The 20597-nt window shown below is 39.2% G+C and overlaps 1 protein-coding gene across 3 annotated transcripts in view; it reads right to left on the bottom strand.

Annotated features, from left to right (window-relative positions):
• Positions 1-766: 766 nt before the first annotated feature.
• The window catches only part of LOC129923386 (ubiquitin-conjugating enzyme E2 E1-like), a 45352-nt gene continuing 25521 nt past the window's right edge, over positions 767-20597 (bottom strand). For all 3 annotated transcript variants that reach the window (XM_056014093.1, XM_056014094.1, XM_056014095.1), the window contains 4 exons: positions 15352-15402; positions 11511-11643; positions 4939-5043; positions 767-4557 (listed from right to left, as the gene is read on the bottom strand). In XM_056014093.1, coding sequence (XP_055870068.1) covers positions 4405-4557; positions 4939-5043; positions 11511-11643; positions 15352-15402 — 442 coding nt within the window. In that variant the 3' untranslated portion in view covers positions 767-4404. The remainder of the gene's footprint in view (positions 4558-4938; positions 5044-11510; positions 11644-15351; positions 15403-20597) is intronic.

Genomic DNA, 20597 nt, shown 5'->3' with positions numbered 1-20597 from the left:
AATATGAACAAAAATTAACTACCATCACTTAATTAACTAATGGGTTTATTTTTCGATTGATTCATGCTTTGATAGGAAAAATGATGAATAACTGTGCAAAGTTTAAACTTGATCCAGTAATGGGAAAGAAATATTATGGGTTCAACATGTTGCTACATCTATGTAAAATGCAATCCAATTCTTACATAATTTTCATTTTTTTAAAAAATGAAATATAATAAAGATAATTACGCATTTCTTGTGTCAATCTCTGCCACTCGTTGGTTTTCCTGGCTGATTCAGGCAACCCATTTGATTCTCTAATGGCACTAGGGAAGAAGGAGCACTTGTACGAATTTGTTCTAGCGTAGGAATAAGAAATGTGCCTGTCTTTGTGTTTCATTAGGTTTTGTTTTTCTATTTGTAAGTTATGGTTGTATTATAGCTACTTAACTTTTTATTCTTCCGTCCTGAAGTGTCACTAAGTTAAGTGATTTGACTAATGGTGTTACTTTAATCAAATTGGAATATTTTTTTGTTATAAATCTCACTGCTCTATTTCGTATTTGTTCTAGTTTCTTTATGTTTTCTTGAGTTGAAGGATCCCAAACAGAGGATGCATATTCAGATATTGGCCTAACTAAGGTTAAATAACATTTTAATTTCATGTTCTTGTTGGATTTGTAAAAATATCTTTTAATAAACCCTAATGTTTCGCTTTGATTTCTCAATAATTTCATGAATATGGTGATTCCATGATAACCTATATCATCAAATTAAGTCCAAATGTTTTCAATCATTTTTATTTGTTCACAAAATTGTTTTATAATATATATATCATATTTATTTATAGGCATTATACAAAACATGAATTAAAAAGAATAATAATCAAAATAAAAAAAAACAAAACACTGGATTTTCAAAACTAGAGTCACCAGTTGACAAGATCATTAACTTTCATCCTCAGAAATACAAAATGAGCATTCAAGCATCAAAATAGAATAAATATACCATTCTGAAATAGCTGGGAAATCTTGGTAGACTTTAAGTTCAACTATCAAACCTGACAGAATGCCACTGCAGACCAAAACTTCTTGACAACCTCAAGACAGTAGATAACAGTTTAAAAAAAAAAACCCACATGAGATGACATAAAATGCTCTTGCCAACTCTGAGATAGGATAAAACAGAACCAAAACTTTTACCAAGCAAACATTTTGTTTTCTGTTTCATTTTGTTGCTTAAGAAAAAAAAATCCTCAAAACCAAATTTCTGACCATACTTAATGGAAGAATGCTTCTCTTGCATCAGTACAACTGTTTATAACAGCGGTTCTCAACCTTTTAAGCTCGGCGACCCCTTCTTACAACCACCCACTCTGACGCGACCCCCCCCCTCCCACACACACCCACAGGAATAGAAGAATAGACAAAAACAATCCATTTTTTCGATGGTCTTTGGCGAATCATCAATTGACCCGCAAGGGGGTCGCGACCCACAGGTTGAGAACCCCTGGTTTATAAGCTAATTCTCTTTCTACACTATTTACACAATTCTTTGTCTGAAGTCAACATTAGGTTGCTGAGTTGACATTCTTTTTCAATCCTGATAGTCACAGACATTAAGTCTCTGGAGTAAACTTAGAATATAACTAAATGACTAACCACATTCTGACATGGACTGCTTCCTTCTAAAAGTAAACTAGAAAATGCTCGAAATTTCTTTTGTAAGTCACAATATTTTTATGACTTTTTTTATTAATTGATTGTAAAAAAAAATAAACAAATTTAAACTACTCCCTTATTTTGATATGTTAAGCTGATTACATATATGTGTATGTGCATACAGCGGCTACCAGTGATGTGGAAAGATATACTTTGTACTACGACTTTTTCTCTGGCACATCACAGCAGCACCTACAACCTAACTATAAAACAGACATGCCTAGACCAGAACTCCTTGAAGCACAGGTCATAACTTGGAGATCACAAATATACCCAAACTTCCTATTACTTGTGTGTACATTATTTGCTGTGATTGGCATGCAATTAAAATTAGCCTTATTAAGTTGAAAAAACTATAATAACACTCAGTGTGATATAACATAACACAATATTATACTCACAAAATACATCAGAATTAAACTACCAACCTAACTTAATCCTTAACTCTAAACATTAGCCAAGAAAAACTTTTACTCTTAGAGTAAGAGAAGATATTCAGCCTAGGTATTTATGTATCTCATTTGAAATAACAACAGGGCTGTCATGAAAATTAATTTATTGGATTCTCAAAAGTAAAAAAAAAAAAGGTCTGGCATATACGCATATTGACACCATTTCCCAAGGCAACCTTTTTGACCTTGCTAAGTACACAGTGCATACTTAAAGACTCATCCATAGGCTCAAACAAAAACACAGTTGTCCACTAAATAAAAAAACCCAGCAGACACGCAAACAAAATAAATTAGCATAAATATCACTGATCTACTTTGGGTGGAGTGGGTGGATGAATGTAATAGGACTGAACAAAAAGTCTCATTCTTGAAAAAAAGATGCAAAACAAACACAATACTTTCAACGGAAATCAAAGTCCATGATCAACATACAGAACAAAAACGTCCAAATACTTTCCATCAAAAGTCAATCGGTGACTGGTTCAGTTCAGAATCTCATGTACGCTGACTCATACATCACACTCACACATCTGTACAAACATTTCCAATGAAGCATGTACACATGTACACCACTAAGTGACATTTTAATCTTACCAACTCTAAGAGCTCAATCAAAGTCACACACAAAAACCTGACTTGACTAAACAATTCAATCCAGTATCAGTGGCGACCACTCCTATGACAACACGTACAAGGACACCATCGAATCTCATACAAAAAAAAAACAACATGTACCAACAATAGGTAACTTTATAGTAAGGTAAAAACAAACTGTAGCACACCAGTTACATGACAACAGGCCAAGGTAAAGAAGAAACTTTCACACAAACACCCATCCATAAACAAATCTAGAATGAGAGAGACCCACCATCTAGTCTACTCAATGGAACTTAGATAATGACAGCTTTATCAGCAATGGGATGACTATGAGTTACATTACAAATGTAGGAGAGAATAAAAAAAACTTGGACTTTAAGTCTTTGAACCAAAGAATCAAAGTCTGTTCACAATTTTTTTAGTAGACAGTATTAAAAAAAACAAACAAAAAAAAAACAACAACAGGGCGTCACCAAGATGTCACAAGTTAAAGCCCCATTAAAAAAAAAATTGGATGCCCCAGGTTCCTGATCATTTTTTTGGAAAACATGAGGTCTTACATCTTCAAGACCAAGATCTGAACTATTCTACATTTATAGCTGTAAAAAGGGATGGCCCAACAGAAACTGTTGTGTACTATTATACTCCACTCTGCCACTTCTACAGCAAAGATTGACTTCCTAAACTATAAAAGAGGTCAAATTAGTTAACTCATGTACTCATTGCAACCTAACAATCAAGCCAAATTGTTGAATCTTTGAAGCAATGTCAACAAAACAACTCACAAAGCTGAACAAAATTTAGCCAGAGACAAAGAAAAAGTTCATTTGCAGACCCTCTGAACATTAGAGACTACTAATTGATCAAATCAAAGGTAACAAATAATAATTGTCAAAAGTGAACAGAAAAATGACCATGAAATTAACAAATAAACAACGGTGGCAGTTTTTTTTTTTTTTTTTAAAAGAATGCCATTCTAATCTATTTTCATAATCATACAAAGTGTAACCAAAACCAAAACTATTTGTGTAACCATAATTAGAACAGCACTTGAAATCAAGGTTGATAGTACACTGTTTGGTGATACAATTCGTTATAGCCCTATAGCCTTGGAAATAAAAAAGCTTGGAAGTAATTGCTACTCATAGCTACTTAATTTTCTTTGACACATTCCTACAGGTGTTTACTGGAACTCCAGTAGTATCTCAACACAAAATATTTCTTTCCTTCATGGGAAATGAATAGAACTATGAACTACCAATGTACTAGACAATAGAGACACAAGTCAAGATTCCTAGACAATACTAATGTACGATCAAGTAGGCCTGTTGCAAAGATCTTCCAGAAGTGTGTATACATGTGTTCCTGCTGCTTCGTAGGACACATCTAAAATGGTGTCTTGGAAGTAATGGTGTATATTAATAGCATGACACAACGCTGTGTCCAGACACACAAAACAAAAGCAGTGAACAACATATATAAATACTATGCCACTAACCAGTTACACAACCCGATACATCTTTCTGTCCTCTCCTTTGGTCAAAGTTCCTGGACCCCCACCAGCCCAACCTGGCCTCCGAAAATTGTTTTCAAAAATACAAAAAGACACAATTTTTTTAGTTAAAAAAAAAAGGGGGGGGACTAACTGCAGACTAACTGTTGAGACCTGCGGCAAATCTTTTGGTCCACATGCGAGCCACTCTGTCATGCTCCTTGCGATTCTGTAAATACTGAGTTGCGATGCTGCCCACCAAAGGGTCAGCTGGATTACAATCTGTCAGCAGGGAGCACACTGAAAGAAGCACCTGTCAAAAACAATAAGTTTAGGTATAACAAAGAAACTAGTAGTCTAGGATTTCAAATACTAGTAGCATACGTCAGCCTGTGGCCTAAAGAGTCAAAGACAGATCAAAAGCATTACATATCAACTAGAGTTATTTAATATTTTGTTTGGCACAATGCACAAACTGTAAGACAAATTTCCTTATGGATAATAAAGATTTATATTAACCTGAGGCCTTAAAGAGTCAAAGGCAGATCAAAAGCATTACATATCAACTAGAGTTATTTAATATTTTGTTTGGCACAATGCACAAATTGTAGGACACGTTTCCTTATGGACAATAAAGATTTATATTAACCTGAGGCCTTAAAGATTCAAAGACAGATCAAATGTATCAACTAACCTTAGATATAGTTAGAGCTGGACTCCAGTTATCTTTCAGAATGTCCAGACATATTGCCCCCTGACTGTTTATATTGCAATGGTAGATTCTTGTTCGAAATGTCACCTGAAAATAAATCAATAGTGTAACTTGTTAAAATTCAAATGCAAGGAAATTGATACATTTATGATAATAGAGATTTTAATAAAAAAATATATCTTATGTATAAAAAAAAAAAAAAAAATTAAATTGGTCAGTTTATGAAGACATAAGTTTTCTTATAAATCATAAAACAAAAGTCCATTACAAAAAAGATAGTAGAAAATTGAATATGAAAAGAATAAAGTTACAAAAATATCAAAATGAAAATCGCATAAAGGCAACTCGGGAAGATATTGTTACTTTAAAAAATAAAGAGTTATTGCCCCTACCATCATTTTATTATTTTTTTTAATAAAGGTAATTTGAAAATTATTTTTTTTTTAAACGTGACTTGAAAAGGTCAACAAGTTAATTTGATTATCTTAGTTTAGCACTGTACGTGAGCAAAGCAATTCAAACAACTGATTTTTTTGTTTGTTTGTTAAACCAAAGTTAAGATCAAGTACGCATATCTGGTTGTTAACATTCGCCATTACAAAATACAGTTCCAGTCTCTACGTCAGTGAAAAGGGTAAAACCCACGTACACATACGTACACTGCCGTGTTCTAATGAGCTGAATAGATTCGGATGTGACCAAGTGGAAGACCATTAACCTGAAAGCTTTAACGACGTGAAATGCGTGGCGCTGACTTTCAAAAAAAGAGGAGGAGGGGGGGGGAAGGCTCGAGCGGGATTGTATTTGCTGAGTTGCCCAAAGGTAACCGACAGCGCACTGAGCGTGAAAGTTGCGCTAAAAAAAAAAACGCAATTAAAAAAAAAAAAAAAGTCTGATGAAAGTCGAAGTCAAAGTGAAAGACTTGAGAGACTGCAAGTGAGTTGTAGTTTCTCACAATTGTAACTCCTACTATTGCCATGGTGTTTTACACACATCTACATTGAACCTCGCAAGATATAAAAGTGATGTTCATGTTTCGTTTAAAACGAGGCTTGTCCAAGTTTGATTCCAGTTCAAACTAACGCCTACTGCTGGTCTAGTGGAACTCTCAACATCATGTCGGCATATGACCTCTCCTTACACTCATCCTGGTGTTAGTTGAGGGTCTCGGTACGATCGACGGCCAGGGCATTGTTCGGGGATGGCTGTGACTATTTTCGCACTAGCCACTGAAGGGAAAGTGCTATGAACAAACTGCCTTCTTGTTTCAACCCGTCACACATCAGTGATTCAGTCAGCCAGTGATAGCTCCCGTCTGCTATTGGTCATTCTGTTACCTTGGCGTTCAAACTCCACAAAGAGCCTCGCGGAAAAGTGTCAAGTGGACAATGTTAGTTACAAGAAAGATGTGAAGCGAAGATCGAAACCCAGCTGTGAAACTTGGTTTATGGCTGCTTCAGCCAACACTTAATGCTGGACATTAAGGTGTGGCTACTTATTATATGGCTGCTTCGGCCAACACTTAATGCTGGACAATAAGGTGTGGCTACTTATTATATGGCTGCTTCAGCCAACACTTAATGCTGGACAATAAGGTGTGGCTACTTATTACATGGCTGCTTCAGCCAACACTTAATGCTGGACAATAAGGTGTGGCTACTTATTATATGACTGCTTCAGCCAACACTTAATGCTGGACAATAAGGTGTGGCTACTTATTATATGGCTGCTTCAGCCAACACTTAATGCTGGACAATAAGGTGTGGCTACTTATTATATGGCTGCTTCAGCCAACACTTAATGCTGGACAATAAGGTGTGGCTACTTATTATATGGCTGCTTCAGCCAACACTTAATGCTGGACAATAAGGTGTGGCTACTTATTACATGGCTGCTTCAGCCAACACTTAATGCTGGACAATAAGGTGTGGCTACTTATTATATGGCTGCTTCAGCCAACACTTAATGCTGGACAATAAGGTGTGGCTACTTATTATATGGCTGCGTGTAGCACGTAATGATCCTTTTTTTTTAAATGACGTTTGAAGGAACATCTGGAACTGATCTGGAACTGATCCAATAAGACAACAAATAGCGATAGGACGTGTGCAAGCAAGTCCCCAGGTCTCAAAATAATCCCCCCCCCCCCACACTTCTCCTTTATATAGATATTCCCCAACCCCCAACCCCTGTCTTTATTTACTCTTTTACATACACCCATTTCACTTGAGCCAATTAGTCTCAAGCATAGACATAGACAGAGAGAGAGAGAGAGAGAGAGAGAGAGAGAGAGAGAGAAGCTAATAGTTCTAACTACACTACTACACTGGTTCCCGGTAACACTGACAGACTGGATCAAGTTTCTCCCCAACTATTTTGAGTCTCCAACACTGAGTAGATACAAGTTTATAAACTAAGTATCAACAATTACTTTCGGCATAAAATTTGACCATTTCATTTGGAATGAGAGTAAAAAAAAAGGGGGGGGGGGGAGTACTAGATCATTTCTGTAGACAAGCGCTTTGAAACGACTGAACGGTGCGACACGAATCAAGTTTTCGGAAATGTTTTCTCTAGTTTCAGTAGTGGCAGCTTAGGAAACAATAAAACATTGGGTCACGTCTGTATGCTACATTGGAGCAGAGCCGTCAAAGGAATTAATACTACTAAAAATAAAAAACGAAAAAAATGTGTTACTGCATTTCTCAGCGACTACACACGCCGCGTGATTAAGGTACTCTGCTGGAGAAGTGTCCCTTTCAGACCATGAGATCTATGGGGCAGACGGTGTAACGGGGCATCTGTTTCTGTAGCCAACGGTTAACGTGGGTGCCATGAGGTCAGCACAACGACCAAACCGCGTCTACATTTACCCAACTCATGTCAATATCAGGTGCCATTAGAGATGGGTGGACTGAGAGGCACCCGAAATTAAAAATCCCAGTCTTCCCCAGCCGAGTGTTTTGCTACTCAGCCACCGCGCCTCTAATCAGCTGGAAAGTGCTGGGGTATTCTGCCGCTTCCAGCGTCAAAACAAAATTACTACATGAAGACTCATTTTCCTGTGCGTCGTGCTCAGGCCATTCACATACAGTGTTGTAGCAATGATAGCAACAGAATGTCCGATTAGAAAAACATTTTCCAACAAGACCAGGTTCCATGACTCTGTCCCACCGTCACTTGCCAGGGTTGTTCTAACAGAGACGCAGCTCTTTCTTACACTGTCATCTAATTAGCTCAAGTTGTTCGGAGTTTGGAGTTTCTTCCGCCGCCTCCAATGTTTGGATGACCTCATTGCCAGATGTTAGAAAGAAACACCGTGTTTTACGTAGTAACGCTGTACCTTAAGTAGGAACCCCCATGACGTTCATTTCGAACTTTCATCAGCATTATGCTACGCCCCTGAACCTGCTTGTGGAGAGTCTACATCCAAGAACAAGAAGACGGACCTGTTCAAATCTATTTTAAATTAGTTTGAACTGTCGATTTAATATTTGTTACGCTTACATAGCACTTTGAACCTATGTTATTGCGTTAACAACGCTTTATACATCACAGTATTATTATTATTAAACTTTGGTGGCCCCTCCCTCACATATGAAGCGCCCTTGAGCATTCCAAACTGACAGGCAAAGATATTTCCTCTTAATCCGATCACATGACTAATTTTAGACAAAAGCAGCGTCGACTCCAGAGGGCACATACTCTAACAAATGCGAGCGAACGTCAATCAATAATAAGTGGTCCAACATTTTTTGTTAAACTCGTGCCAGTTAAGAGTACCACACCATGATATTAGCATGACCAACTGCTTGGGGAAAAGAAAGATTGAAACAGATGAAGAGGTCGTTTACGACAAACAACAACAAATGTGATATTTTCATTACCGATCCAGCGGTCCTGGGATCGAATCGGTAAAGACTGGGATTTTGAATTTCGGAATTTTTAGAGCGTCCCTGAGTCCACCCAACACTAATGGCTACCTGACTTAAGTAAGGGAAAGTAAAGGCCACATGACATCCTGCTGGTTAACCGTTGGCTAAAGAAAAAGATGACCTTAACATCATCTGCCCTTTAGATCGCAAGGTCTGAAAGGGAAACTTTCTTTGACTTGATCTTCCAGTGGATTAAAGCCAATGTAAGCCCACTTAAGTGCATTTATTTGTATTCGTGATGACAAGCATTCGTGGACAATGAGTCTACATAGCTTAATGCTCATGATGTTCAGCTCGCTCGTCGAAAGGTCTTTACTTTGTTCCCATCTTAATAACAGTGCACAGGTATACAGTGTCTCGATGCACCAACAGACGAGGACATATACAAGCAGCGCATGCCTAGCAATAACACTGGACCACTGCGAAGACATTTTGCAAGTGTGATTTAGATTAAGTCCAAAAGTGGAAACATAAGCCTCTGTAGCAAGCCACCTCGAGAGATGAGCCTGTCAGCTTAGGGGGCAAGGTGTAAGCCCTGGCTCCCACACCAACAGCTTGTCACTTTTGTCTTCGGCTCGGCGTTTTTTTTTTCCCCCCAAATTTTTTTTTCACTCTCAGCTGTACGACAGCAAAGTTACACACACACACACACACACACACACACACACACACACACACACACACACACACACACACACTTCAATAGGGTTCAATACATGAACACGGACAAAGAGCAATTCATCATTAAATAGGTCAGACATCAAAGCTTTGCAATACTTATACTATCTAGAGTCTAGAGTATTACAAATGGATACGTATACTGATGGTTTCAAAGGTTGTCATAGCCAAAGGTGTCAATGAAGCTAGGGTCCCATTGTCTACAAAACAACCCCTATTTGGTAGTTTGGTATGCGTCTCAAAAAGCGTCCGACAACTAGATCCAGCACCTGTCCTGCTCATGTGGCTTAGATACTAAGCCCGGCAAAAAAGCTCTCTACAAAGTGGAGAAGGGGCGAATATGGAAAAGGCGTATGGCTGGCGCCTCCAAAACCGAGAGCTTCGGGAAGACATAATTCGTCAGCCTAGTAATGGCAGGTCATCGAGGAAAGGGGGACTCTTTATTTCAAACCTCCGCTGCCTTAATGTGCCAAGGGCTTCAGGAGTCAACCTATGGGGAAAATCTGAATGGAGCCACTTAGCACGTGGACGAAAGACAGAATGGGAGGCCCAATCAAGGTTTAAATGAGGGCCACCATTTTTGTTTGATAATGCTTGTTTAGTAGATATAATAATTATGATTATACCAATACATGAAAGAATATATAACTGTATATTGCATATTTCTTTAGTGCAAGCGAACTCAATGCTATCAAATCTTCGCCTAGAACTAAAAAGATGCTTGCAGTTCTGAACAAAGACCCAGACATAGCCTACATAATACCCGAGATTGAAATTAAATATGGCTTCGTTAGTCTTGAGGAGATGACAACGAGAGGATATAAGCAGTGTCAGGTCTACACAATAATGATGAGATATTAATCGGTTTGTCTTTCCTTCAATGTTTTAAAAATGGTTTAGATGTCTGTGCATACAATATGTGTAAACGTTAACAATGTACACGTTTATTTTTAAACGTTTCCTACGTTATGTTAAAATCATAAGTCAACTAAACAGTCCTATTGGATTTGTTACTGGAAAATAAAGAGAAAAGATAAAAGGCCAATTTAGAGATCGAACCCGTGACATTTGTATTATAAGCGCGACACTACCAACTGATCTAACGAGCTATAATACTATGTGGGAAATATTAGCTTGAAATAAATGATTCCATTTTGTACTTAATCGTTCCAACGTCCTAACCGTTCACTGTGAAGCTAACAGTAGGGAAAATAATAGGTTTCACTATTTCACTTTTAGAAGAACAAAAGTCGCCTTTCAACGATGGATGTTCAACTGAAGCCCCTCCCTAAATACTGCCAACATTGCCTTACAAATCTTGACATTTTAAACATCTCACTAAACTGTGGCTAGGGCTAAGTGAACAATGTCCCAATCCTGACTTTTCCTGAAAAACTCTAGCGGAGACCTTTTTAATGCGATGTCTGAGCTTGTCTACCAACTGCCAATTCTACTGTCTTCTTCTTCTTCTTCGTTCTCATTGTTATGTTGGAGTGTTCATATGACTAGACCAATACATGAGATGAACTGCGCAGTAGTTTCCAAATCAGGGAGCTCTCCATATAGTTTCCTTTCTATTGGGGTGATTTGGGGCCAATGTCTTATACGGGCCTCTTGGTATAGAGAGCAGTTTTGGAGGACGTGTTCTGCATTCTCTGGTGATACTCAACATGGGCAGATTTCACTGGTTCCAATTTTGAGCTTCCGGTACATGCGATGTCTGAGCTTGTCTACCAACTGCCAATCCTACAGTGATTTAATTCACCTCAAACTGATCCTACTGCCACAACCACCCATCATAACCAACACCTTGTAGGGCAGTGCGGAACTGTCGGGGGGGGGGGAAAGTGTACACTACTTTCCCTTGGCATAGACTACAAAAGAGCAAAAAAAACGACAGCTTGATAAAGAAGTCGTCCAAGAAGCACAAGAGTGACCTACCTTTGGAGGTTTGAACGGGTACTCCGCAGAGAAATGAATGTCTAAAAAGAAGACTCCTCCTTCGTACACGCTCCCTGTTGGCCCCAGTATAGTAGAAGCCCACTCGTATAAATTATCTCCCTTTGGCCCAGCACTGTGGACAAGAAAAAAAGTTGAGATTACATTTATCATTTCAGCAACTAAGTTTAACGCCGATCAAGGGAGGCGTTGGGGCTGGGTTAAAAGAATGTTAGGTGTGAAATTAAAAGCTTCAGGCAGCAGGACTAGTGGGTAGGAAATTAATATTTACAAAGCTTATTCAACTCTGCCTGTCTGTCTGTCTGGGTGGATTCTTTTGCACGTTTTTTCTCCCACTTCCCAAATTATTCATTGTGAAAGACAGTACATCAGTAAAAAATAATTAACCAATTAGTTCATCATTTAGAGGTAACTAATTAATTTGCGATATATAGAAAAAGGGATGACAAACCTTGTAATATTGAGATATTGCAGCAATCTGACAGTCCTCTCCCTTTATTCAATAAAAACTTTTTTTTTTAAATTTGCTTTTTTTTTTTTTTTTTAATTGGGTTAGCTGAATTTTACGTTGGCAACAAATGACATAATAAGAGATCTAAACCCAAGCCTCTCATGACAGACTTTAGAACGACACCACTGTAGCACAAAGCAAAAGGGTTTAATAGTTTACGTTCAAGAAAAAGGTCCCCCATCATTTAATGACTTTCAGACAGGATCATTGCCTTAAGCGATCGATTCAGGGGCGCTCACTGCATTATTCCACCCTTCCGACCGTGGTGGCCCCTATCCCCATGAATAAAACATCAGCGGTGATGTCTTTCGTCTCCCTGCTGCCCCCCCCCCCCCCCGCGCCCTCTCCGCGACACGTCCGGCATATTTTTGTTTCGATGGTTACAGTTGGAAGGGAAGGTTAGAACCTTGCATTTTTGGGGGGTGACCTTCACCTCGACTTAAACGTTGGCCTAAGTTACGACCCAGAGGTCACGACATACGCCGACTTCCGTACACAATGTTATCATTGGAGACATTGACTAAAACTCCGATAAGAAACTAGACTAGGTGTGCTTTTTTTTTTTGGCTGGATCTAAAATGGAATATGCACACATACTGACTAAGTAAGTCACTCGTACAACAACTCTCTCTCTCTATATATATATATATATAAACACACATATATACATACATACACACACCACAGTCACACGAATAAAAGCCAGTACAACGCTTTGATAAAAAAAAAAAAAAAACAGCAGCAATGCAAACAAGCAAAAATATTTTTAAAAATCCTTTTAAAAAAATACAAAGCTTATCTAAGGGAGAAGTACTCCGTCCTTAAAACTATATCTATCAATAATGTACAATTTATTTCCCTTATTTGATATCAAACAAAACAATTAATTGCCAATAATTAGTTGACCAATTGTTTTTTTTTTAAGTGATTCCTGCTGTGTTAGTTAGCTACACTAACCGATTGTTTAAAGTATCAACTTGATCGGAGAACGTGTGAGTGAGAAATACATTTAACATTTGGTCCAAACCCAACACATTTAGCCATATCTGTGAATAGTGAATACTGAAGGATTTATTTCCGTTGTTGGTGTCAACAAAGTAATACTATCAATGGTTTAATGAACATACACACACACAAAAAAAAGAATAGAACTATCTGACAATTGTCACCTAAACACATAATTAGGGATAGCCACCAGTACAATAAAGGAGGCGCGGTTGCTGAGTGGTGGGCGCCAGGTTTCCAAACCGGGAGTACAGGGTTCGCATCCTGGTGAAGACTGGAATTTTTTTTAGGTTGCCTGTGGGTCCACCCAGCTCTAATGTGTACCTGACTTTAGTTGGGGAAAAGTAAAGGCGTTTGGTCTTTGTGTTGGCCACATGACACCCTCGTTAACCGTGGGCCACAGAAACAGATGACATTAACATCATCTACATAATAGATTGCAAGATAAGATCTGAATAGGGAACTTTTCTTAACTTTACTTTTACCATAACCGTAAACCTGATAAAAAGCAGTTTCTTACCATAAAGCTGGTACACAAAACTATGGCCGAAAATAAGTGTCAAAATATTTAGAATTTAATTAATTGTAATCTTATAACGTTATGGACATTTTGATGGAGCTTTTTAATCAGTTATACAAACGTGCATTTTTTTTTCACTTTGGCCCCAAGTTCATGTGAGACCCAACTAGTCAAGAGTTATGGACCCACGCACAATGGACCCCTTCGCGCCATTGTTGCTTCGCACACAGGCTGTGGGCCCCTAATGGTCGTGGACAAGGGTTCATCATGGATGCTACGCCATTGGTTACATTACCTGCCCATCTAGATCAGCAGGCCTAATGTCATGCAAAGTAGTTATACAATGTGGGTTCATGAGCGGATACTTCTCCAAAACAGAGGAGGAGGATGTCACCACCAATGTAAACAATTATTCTATGGATTCTAGTCTATAGGTACTGTAGTTTGTTTTGTTTTTTAACTTTAAAAAAAAATTATGTATATGCATCTCATCTGTCTCTTGACTTTCGTCGTAGGGGTGCCTGTGACAGTTCGCGTCACTAAATTCCTTCACTTTTCCCGGTCAGCAGCTGTTCTTTGCAGGATAACAAGAAGAGAGGCCAGTCCATTCTTGTACATTGTCCAGCCAGTTTTTCTTTAGACGACCCTTTCTTCGTGCTCCCTCCACTGTGCCTTGAAGAATGACTTTTGACAGTGAGTCATGTCTTACACTATGAACCAGCTCAGCTTTCGTCTCTACACAGTACTGAGGAAGCTCTTCCTATTTGCCAGCCGGAGTGTTGACTAGTAAATGCACAAACTCGTTTGCCTTCTTTTCCTGGTATCTGATGCCCAGCATTTTTCTGTATAGGCAATGCGTACACATAATGCCTATTTACAAATCAACCTTTCAGAAAAGTAGCGGTTGCCCCTAAATGGACGAGGTTGCCCCTAAATGTACGAGGCTGCCCCTAAATGGACGAGGTTGCCCCTAAATGGACGAGGTTGCCCCTAAATGGATGAGGTTGCCCCTAAATGGACGAGGTTGCTCCTAAATGGATGAGGTTGCTCCTAAATGGATGAGGTTGCCCCTAAATGGACGAGGTTGCCCCTAAATGGATGAGGTTGCCCCTAAATGGATGAGGTTGCCCCTAAATGGATGAGGTTGCCCCTAAATGGACGAGGTCGCCCCTAAATGGACGAGGTTGCTCCTAAATGGACGAGGTTGCCCCTAAATGGACGAGGTTGCTCCTAAATGGACGAGGTTGCCCCTAAATGGACGAGGTTGCTCCTAAATGGACGAGGTTACCCCTAAATGGATGACGACGTTGTTGAAATCAGATAAACATGAGTGTTGTTAGTTTCCATGATCGTGACTGAGACACGGGGAAGAAAACAAAACACGCTGAGACTTGTCCCAAAGGGAGCAGCTAATCATGAGAATATCAAATGTTGTAGAAAACGACATTCATATGGAGGGGGGGGGGGGGGGAAAGGGAGGCGGGGTGCTATTGGTTTTTTTTTAAATTTTATTGTAGTTTGATTTTTCTTAAAGTGGTTTTTAATTCGCTTCAAACTTTGGTTAATGTTTCTCAAAAAGTGAGGCCTCGGAGATTCACTGTTTTTTTTTATCTTTTGTTTTGTTAAATCCCGTTGTTTGCGGGAAATCCTTTTAAAAATTATAATAAAAAAAAAAAACCTTTTCAAGATTCTGACTAAAACAAACAAACAATCACAGAGATGCGTCCACGCTGTAATTCGCCCCCCCCCACACACACACTACAGCCTTGACTCCACACAAAACTTACCTGCAGTTTGGAGGCGGGTCCAACGTGATCTCTGCAAGCTCTTTCTGTATCCTGGTAGATTGGGACAGAGAGAAAAACAACAACTTAACCAGCGTTGTAAAAAAAAATAAATTAAAAACAATTGAATAATATATCACAAAAAGTAGTCAATGACTGTGGCAGGGAATTCCTCTTGATATTCTAGTTTAAAAAAAACACCTAGACTGGTAGTCAAACTTGACTGCGTGAAATCAATAATTATATAGATTACATAACAACATATCGTTAGCAACATAACAGTTTATATCATTACATAATTAGGGTACGACAGATTCAACAGATATTCAAAACACAAATAAGTGACTCTGATCATAGTCTTCTTGAAATGATTGTATGAATATTTAATAAATTTGGGATGTGGCCGAGCGGTTAAGCGCTTGGCTCTGGGCCAGGATTCCTGGGTTAGAATCTTGGTGAAGACTGGGATTTTGAATTTCGGGATTTTCAGAGCGCCCCTGAGTCCACCTAACCCTAATGGGTACTTGACTTTAGTTGGGGAAAGTAAAGGCAGTTGGTCGTTGTGCTGGCCACATGAAACCCTGCTCGTTAACTGTTGGCCAAGGAAACAGATGACCTTAACATCATCTGTCCTATAGATCGCAAAGGTTTGAAAGGAGACCTTTTTTTCTTTTTTAACTTTATAACTTTTTAGTTGAAGCCCACGATACCCAGCGTGAGGGTCTTGACATCCAAAACCTTCATTGAAAACATATAAACGTTTTTAAATATAAAAAATGATATACAAGAATCAATAACTTCAAACATATATCAAATGTTGCGTTCGAAGGACACTAGTATGAATGTATATTTTATTTCTATATTAATAATGTATTTTTGTAATGCAAAATTTTGAGACGTGTTTCTTCATGGATAATAGAGATTATTGTTAAGTCTAAGAAATATTTTTTTTGCTTTCGATTTGTGGATATTTCGCAATCTAGAAATCAGTAGTCCAGTGACACCTTATCCACTTGTATTTGGTAACTCTTGGTGAGTTTCAACAAGAGTTACTTCCCCTTTATTTGTAGCAACATATTGTCCTGCCATACTTCAATAGACTCCCCCCCACACACACACACAAAGACACCGTCTACAAGATGTACCCTAAACTAAACAAATAGCAGCGCGTGTGTGTGTGTGCGTGTGAGACAAGTGATATATGCAGGTGACCCATGCAGCTAGGTCACGTGACATCCATTCAACGGAGTACTCACAATCCCAGTTGTTCCCAGTCTGCACCACCAAGCTAACAAAGACATCCTCCATTCTGCTGTTACACTAAATCAAAGTATCAGGCTGTGTGCTCACTCTAAGTGTACTCAAGATAAACAATCAAACCCAATGAGGTTGTTCCGTATTTCTTCCACGTCACGTGGTAGTGTTGGTTACGTTAATGATCTCATTCGTGTCAATGTAATTGGAATATGAGAATAGACTCGATCTAGACATCTTTAAGTCATCAAAAGTAGGTTGCAATAATCCACTCAGTCATATGATTAATTAGTAGATCTACTAGATCTAGGCTGATAATAGATCTACATCTTATCACGGGAACACATTGCCATTATTGTCATGTATAATACCATAACCACGTGACTTATTTTAAAGTAGGTCAGAGATTCGGATAGTTCAAAATGGTCTCTGTAGCTAACGAAAACAGAAATGGAGGAGGGGGGGGAGTGTTACCAGCAACCTAGTCTTAGGGAGGGAGAGAGAGAGAGGGAGGGAGAGAGTGGGAGAGAGGGAGGGAGGGAGGGAGAGAGAGAGGGAGGGAGAGAGTGGGAGAGTGGGAGAGAGGGAGGGAGAGAGAGGGAGGGAGAGAGGAGAGAGGGAGGGAGATAACAAAATACTTCAGAGAAAATGGGAGAGAGGGAGGGAGAGAGAGGGAGGGAGAGAGTGGGAGAGAGGGAGGGAGGGAGAGAGAGAGGGAGGGAGAGAGTGGGAGAGAGGGAGGGAGAGGGAGGGAGTGGGAGAGAGAGAGAGAGAGAGGGAGGGAGAGAGAGGGAGGGAGATAACAAAATACTTCAGAGAAAATGGGAGAGAGGGAGGGAGAGAGAGGGAGGGAGAGAGGAGAGAGGGAGGGAGATAACAAAATACTTCAGAGAAAATGGGAGAGAGGGAGGGAGAGAGAGGGAGGGAGAGAGTGGGAGAGAGGGAGGGAGAGAGAGAGGGAGAGAGAGGGAGAGAGGGAGGGAGAGGGAGGGAGAGAGAGGGAGGGAGAGAGGAGAGAGGGAGGGAGATAAAATACTTCAGAGAAAAAAAGAAAGATCCCCGAGTGAGCAGTGTTGCTAAGGAAATATTAACTCAACACGACTTGAAATCAACACCATCTTACGGCTGCTACTTCATTTAAACACCAAAACAAGACCCCCCCCCCCCTTTTCAAAAAAAAAAAAAACATTTACAGTTTGACGTCTCGAATTATTTTTTTTAAAGATACGATAATTTTTAACGGTCCATGGTCCAAAAAATAGAAATTCAGTTTGACTACAACAGTCCACCTCAGCATTGCTACTAGAACAACAACAATACAGATGCAAATACAAAATTCGCACACGAAATACACACACGCTGTTACACACAGCCGGCGTTTTATGAATTAGGCTTCAATGTACTTCTCGGTGACCACAGGTGACCTTGCAACAAGCTGACTGAAAGTAGGCAAAAAGGAGTTTGTAACTCTTTCTGTTTTAGCGTAGCGTTGCTTTAGAGACTTTCACGCCAATCTTTTGAATTGTTGATTCCAATGGTCTACCAGTGTGAAAGACATTATGGTGCAGCTGGTTTCATCAAAGTCTTCAAGTTAAATGACCCAAACACGTAATGAAAGTGGCTTTTTTTTTTTTTAGAAAATAACAAAGACAATCTACTTTGCACAATAGTTCTGCATCCACACCTTGTCTATTTGGCAAACACATTTCATTTGTTTGGACAGCGGGGTGACAAGTTTGATTATAAACCAATCCAGGCATCACGGTCAGGCCGTTATTCTCCCCCCCCCCAATCCCCCTCTCCCAGCAAGGCCTAATCATTAGTCACTTGACACATATACCTAGACTGGCAGTTGTGGTGGAGATTCGAACTTACTAAATTAGTTTACGACCTTGTGTTGAATTTCTTAAACCAGATGTCATGACAGCATGACCCTAGCGTGACGCCAGTACGACGAAAGCGAGCTCAAATCTCACTCTGGGAGCAAAGTGTAGTCCCCCCCCCCCCCCAGCACAGAAACCTTTAATTCTTTCTTTAGTTCTAAACAATCCCGAGTCGAGGCATTAAAAGGCCAAAGTGTGTAAAAGGTCAAGGCCTCTCTCCGATACCGTCCCCAGGTGGGAGCAATAACATGCATTGGAAAGACTTTAAAACAAACACTAATTTTTATTTTATTGAGCTTCACTTGTCTGTCCAGTCCAGTTTTTTGTTTTTAACTGTGCAGGGGTAGGGTTCGAATCCACGAAAAAAAAAAAAAAATTAAAGACAGGTTCATACAAAGAACGCCACAGATCAGGGCCACGATGCCATTATGGTGAACTATTGAACAAAAAGTATTTAGCCTCTTCAACCGAGAGTGTGGCGGAATTTAAAATTGCGAACGCTGGTAAAGGTACTTATCCGGTATAACGGTATAGGACCATGGGATGTGTGGCCGAGAGGCTTAAGTACGATTGGGCTTGGCATGGCTTACCTGTCAAAGGGGCTCGAGGTTCGACACCCGACTCGAGCGGAGTTGTGTTCACTGAGCGCCTTAAGGTAGCACCGAAAACCTTCTCCTTGATACCCCACCCCTCCCCCGGACAGTCCACAAACGAGACTGGAACATAGCGCCATGAGCTATAGTTATAAGCAGGTAAGTTGTGAGTTTAAAAAAAAAAAAAAAAAAGATTACAAAGAGAGTTTGTGTTACACAAACTCAGAGGCGGCCCCCGTCGAAGTCGGATCCCTGTCGGATCTGCATATTCGCAAATAATATTCAAGAGGTGATTTAATTTTGATGTAAAATGTTTTACACGTTTCGGATGTTCCTTCAGAGTTGAAGATAATTACTTCCTAGTCCAAACCTCCCGCAGGACGACGGGGGATGGGAGCGGGCAGGGTTTGAACCCTGGGCCATCCATAAATCTGAACGACAGTCCAGCGCGCAAACCGCACGACCAGGCAGCCATCCGATGGTCAAAAGTAATAATGTTTCAAAGATTCATTTGCCGTAAATTTAAATTTAAATTTAATAAAAAAATAGTAGATTAGTTTTAGTATATTAAAACATTACAATATTGATCAAAACGTTTGGAAATGAAAATCTACACTTTTTTTTTTACACTTTAAGTTTAGACATTGAAATTCTACATCTTAATCTAGTCTATTTTAGTCTAAACTAGATCTAGAAATTCTAGATCTAGACTCTAAAATAATTTTAATTAGAATATAAATCCAGATCTAGATATACTGTAATAAAAATCTAGATCTAGTTTAAAAAATCTAGATTAGATCTAAATCAAGATATCATTCCTTTTTTAAACGCGAGTCACATAACGAGGCTTAATAAACATTACTATACCGAGTTCTTTTTTCATTTCATTTGAAGAATTAATTCCATATAACGTCAGAGGGAAAAAAAAACACTACGTCACACGGCCTAGCTAGACTAAAAATCGCCTTCATCTATAAGAGCCATTTATCGAGTGTTCATAGACTTTGGTGCACCGAGTGCGTTCTTTAAGCATTTCATTTAAAGAATTCATTCCATATGACGTCAAAGGAAAAAAAAACACTACGTCACACGGCCTAGCTAGAATAAAAATCGCCTTCATCATTACGAGCCTTTTATCGAGTGTTCATAGACATTGGTGCACCGAGTGCGTTCTTTTAGCATTTCATTTAAAGAATTCATTCCATATGACGTCAAAGGAAAAAAAAACACTACGTCACAAGGCCTAGCTAGACTAAAAATCATCTTTATCAACACGAGCCATTTATCGAGTGTTCATAGACTTTGGTGCAACGAGTGCGTTCTTTTAGCATTTCATTTAAAGAATTCATTCCATGTGACGTCAAAGGAAAAAAAAAACACTACGTCACACGGCTTAGTTAGACTAAAATATGTTTTCATTAATACAAGCAATTTTTTCGAGGGTTAATAGACATTGGTGCACCGAGTGCGTTCTTTTAACATTACATTTAAAAAGTCCATTCATATGACGTCAAAGAAA

This window comes from Biomphalaria glabrata, chromosome 16, assembly GCF_947242115.1.
Source record: "Biomphalaria glabrata chromosome 16, xgBioGlab47.1, whole genome shotgun sequence".
Lineage (NCBI taxonomy): Eukaryota > Metazoa > Mollusca > Gastropoda > Planorbidae > Biomphalaria > Biomphalaria glabrata.
Note: the sequence above shows the minus strand (reverse complement) of the source record. Positions and strands in the feature narration are given on the sequence as shown.